This window comes from Lytechinus variegatus, chromosome 6, assembly GCF_018143015.1.
Source record: "Lytechinus variegatus isolate NC3 chromosome 6, Lvar_3.0, whole genome shotgun sequence".
Taxonomy (NCBI): Eukaryota; Metazoa; Echinodermata; class Echinoidea; order Temnopleuroida; family Toxopneustidae; genus Lytechinus; species Lytechinus variegatus.
This window is the reverse complement of record NC_054745.1, coordinates 45,650,816-45,654,172: the sequence shown is the minus strand read 5'-3', so window position 1 is coordinate 45,654,172 and position 3,357 is coordinate 45,650,816. Positions and strand designations below refer to the sequence as shown.

General features: G+C 38.3%; 1 protein-coding gene across 1 annotated transcript; it reads right to left on the bottom strand.

The window, feature by feature from the left end:
* Positions 1 to 608: 608 nt before the first annotated feature.
* LOC121417906 lies at positions 609 to 2,426 on the bottom strand. The gene has a single exon (XM_041611639.1). It carries the CDS (start codon positions 2,412 to 2,414, stop codon positions 609 to 611), a length of 1,806 nt encoding a protein of 601 aa, XP_041467573.1. The 5' UTR covers positions 2,415 to 2,426.
* Between the last annotated feature and the right edge of the window lie 931 nt (positions 2,427 to 3,357).

Here is a 3,357-nt window from a genome sequence, read left to right as displayed (position 1 = left end):
AATCGCTGGAATGTTGTAAATTATTTTGTTCAGACGCTACACTCAGTAGAATCTGATCAATGTCTGCACCTTCAAATCGGAAGTGTGTTTGGTTTTCTATCTTTCAAATACCGGAATACATGGAAATATAAAATATGGCATTATGCCATTATTACAGTATTTGTTTTGATTGCATTTTATTTCTGCATTCACATCAGTATCAGAATGTCAAAACATACAAAGGTATAACGCAACAAAACTGTAGTATTAGTCGTAAGATAAGTTGTGAAAATAAGTATTGCAAGATGTATCATACATTTCGCAAAGCAATATTTTTTAAAAGAAATCCATTGTGGCGTGTAGGCTTGATGATGATGACGGCTCGTGATATTTTATGCAAAATGACCTCGCCAATAATATTTTCAACCACTGACATAATGTTGTTGGATGTGGGATTTCTTAAAATAAATGTCTATTGTTAACCGTGATGTTAAACGTGGGTCAGAGTTATCAGGTCTTATTCATGTTATAAGGCCTTACTTCTACAGATTTCAATTATCCAAAGATGGTATTATTCTGGTCAGTGTGTCTCATATGCATCATATTAAATGATCCCAACATATCATCGTTTAGAATGTGAGCCGCTTTTCGAAGACGAGAATACTGTCTCCACCACAAGCAATTATCTTGCCTGATGATGAGATCATTAAGCGAGAGGATGAATGGTAACCCCACCTATTCGCACCAGACAGTCTGTTTGATAGAGGGAATGACGTCACTCTTCTCATCTTCACTTCATTCCCACTCATCACCTGATCAATCATACACGTCTTGTACTCATCATCTGATGTCACGACGTAGAGGTCGTCTGTTATAGGATCAACACTGACATTCAAGATGACATCACTGTGGGGGATTTCCCTTTGGCCACCCTGTCTGTCTATGATTAGTAGTCTCTCATCACACTGGTCAGGTTGAGCGATGATGTGACCTGATGATAGCACACCTCGCATCACTACTTTCTGTTTACATTTGATGGTATTCACGATCTTACTATCAGCTGGGTTGATGACGTATATCTTAGACTGACCACACTCAGCAGCGATGATCATCCCATCACGGTCAACAGCTACATCCACCCATGAGATATCGTCCGTTGTGTTTCTTGGTATTGTGACGTCATTGATGGGCATCCATTGTCTGTCATACACACCGATGCATCCAGTCAAACTGTCCCCTGTACAACCTTTACACAGTCTACCACATACTATCTTGTCATCATTCAGTAATGCACAGGAGATTACCCATGATGTATCAGTACCTGTTATCACTCTCTGGATGTGTTTAGTGTTTATATCTAACATGTATGTATGCTGGCTACCTGACGTCCAGTCAGTGATGATCACATTACATTCATCAATGCAACCAACAATACGTGGGGCTGTGACTTTATCTTTAGCATTGATCATATCACTAAGCATCCACTCGCCATCATACCCACCAATTCTACCATCATACTTCTCTCTCCCAACACCCTTCACAAACCTCACATCTGATATTCTATCAGTAATTTGTTTTACATCGTTCTTATAAAGTGGTTTATTTAGTTTATCACTCACTGACATGTTCACACTATGACCGTCTTTAACATTGTTTTTATCGTCTTCTAGTACTGTATCTATGGTCTGTATTGCATTCTCTATTGTTTTTGTGTCGTCCTGTAATGATTTAATTAACTCTCTTATCTTCCTATCCTTCTCTTTAACAATGTTATCAATGTCTGTATGAAGACAAATCTTCTTATTGTCCATGTGTGTTTGTCTAATCTGTGCATTTGTATGGATTAATTCAAGTTGTTTCTCTCTCTCTTCATTGTTCTTTCGAATCTTCTCATTAATCTTCATAATCTCTTCTTCAAGTACTTGATTCTGATCATCAAATTTTTGGTTGATTTTGGCAGCCTCTATCTTCTCCTTGACTTTATCTATGTTGATCGCATCCTTGATTATAGAAATAACTTCATCTGTCAAAGCTTGTAGATGGGTGTCTGTGTCTTTCGTGCATTGGTCAATTACATTTTTATAGAGACGACCTTCTTTTAATTTGTCCCTTCCCTTTTCTTTCATGCTCGTAAGTTTTGCTTGAAGTTCTACGATTGCGACATCCATATTTTGTCGCACACATGGGTCTAAATGATCTACTACACAAAAAGCGCACAATGCTTTACCATGATTTCTACAATATAATTTTACCTTTTCATCATGTTCTTCACAATAAATATTTGGTACACCTCTTTTAACTCTTGCGATGCATCCTTCTTTAGAGGCGCAGTCATCACAGAGTCTCTTCTTCTCCTCCACATAGTACGTCACATCTGTGATTGATTGACACTCCTTTCCTTCACATTGTTGGTCTGGGTTGAAGTTAGTTGCCATGGTGACCAGAACAGTGATCTAATGGAAATGAATGACAAAAAAATTAAGAAAGGAAGACAGATAGCTAGATAGAGAGAGGGGGGGGTGGATGGGGGCGAGCATTGTGTTTGTATGTAGAATTAGTGAATAAGAAAGCTCTACAAAATTGAACAACATTTTCCCGATTTCAAAAATAATAAATCATAGAAATGATTTCTCTCCTTACGTTTGCAAATCCCTATTATGAACAATTCTCTTTCTTAATCTTAAAAAAATCTTTCAATTAACGATGCCATAAATCACAAGAGAAAATAAGAAAAATAATTGTTTTTCAGTTTGACATTTTACCTGTTGTGGTAAGCGCTCTCCAAGATACCTTATTCATCAAATATTCACCGAAGATGGCGTGGTTCTTAATGCAGCAGAAAGATGAAGGTGTACTCGAGGCTGAAAATAATATGAATTGAATAGAATAGAAATAATAATGTCAGACAATTATTACGATGAAAATAGGGATTGATAAAGTTATGATTTTTTTTCTATTTCTATGGAACCCATCTATACATGGCTTTGTAAATACAAATCTCCTGACCATCAGGTTGTTATTAACTTACAAAATGAATCTAAAGTGATTTACTCAATTTTTTTCCACAAATGAGAAAATAGAAATTGTTAACCTACAGTGCCGGCCGCGGGAAACGTCACAGTGCCCCCTAGGGCGGACGCGGTAGCCCGTAGCGGGCATTTGAGTGGAGCGGACGCGGGAAGACGCCCGCGTCCGCTCCCCTAGAAAATGAGTGCCCTAGGGAACCGCCCGCGTCTATCCCGGGGCACTGTGACGATTCCCGTGGCCGGCACTGTAACACTAAAACTTTTCGAAAAGGGAGAGAAAGAGAAAATATAGCGGGGGATATCGAGCGTGATGATTAAAGGGATTTTCGACTATATTGTATAGAGGTGAACC

What these genes read in the sequence shown, in the direction of transcription:
- LOC121417906 (XM_041611639.1), bottom strand. Translation starts at nt 2,414, where the DNA reads ATGGCAACTAACTTCAACCCAGACCAACAATGTGAAGGAAAGGAGTGT.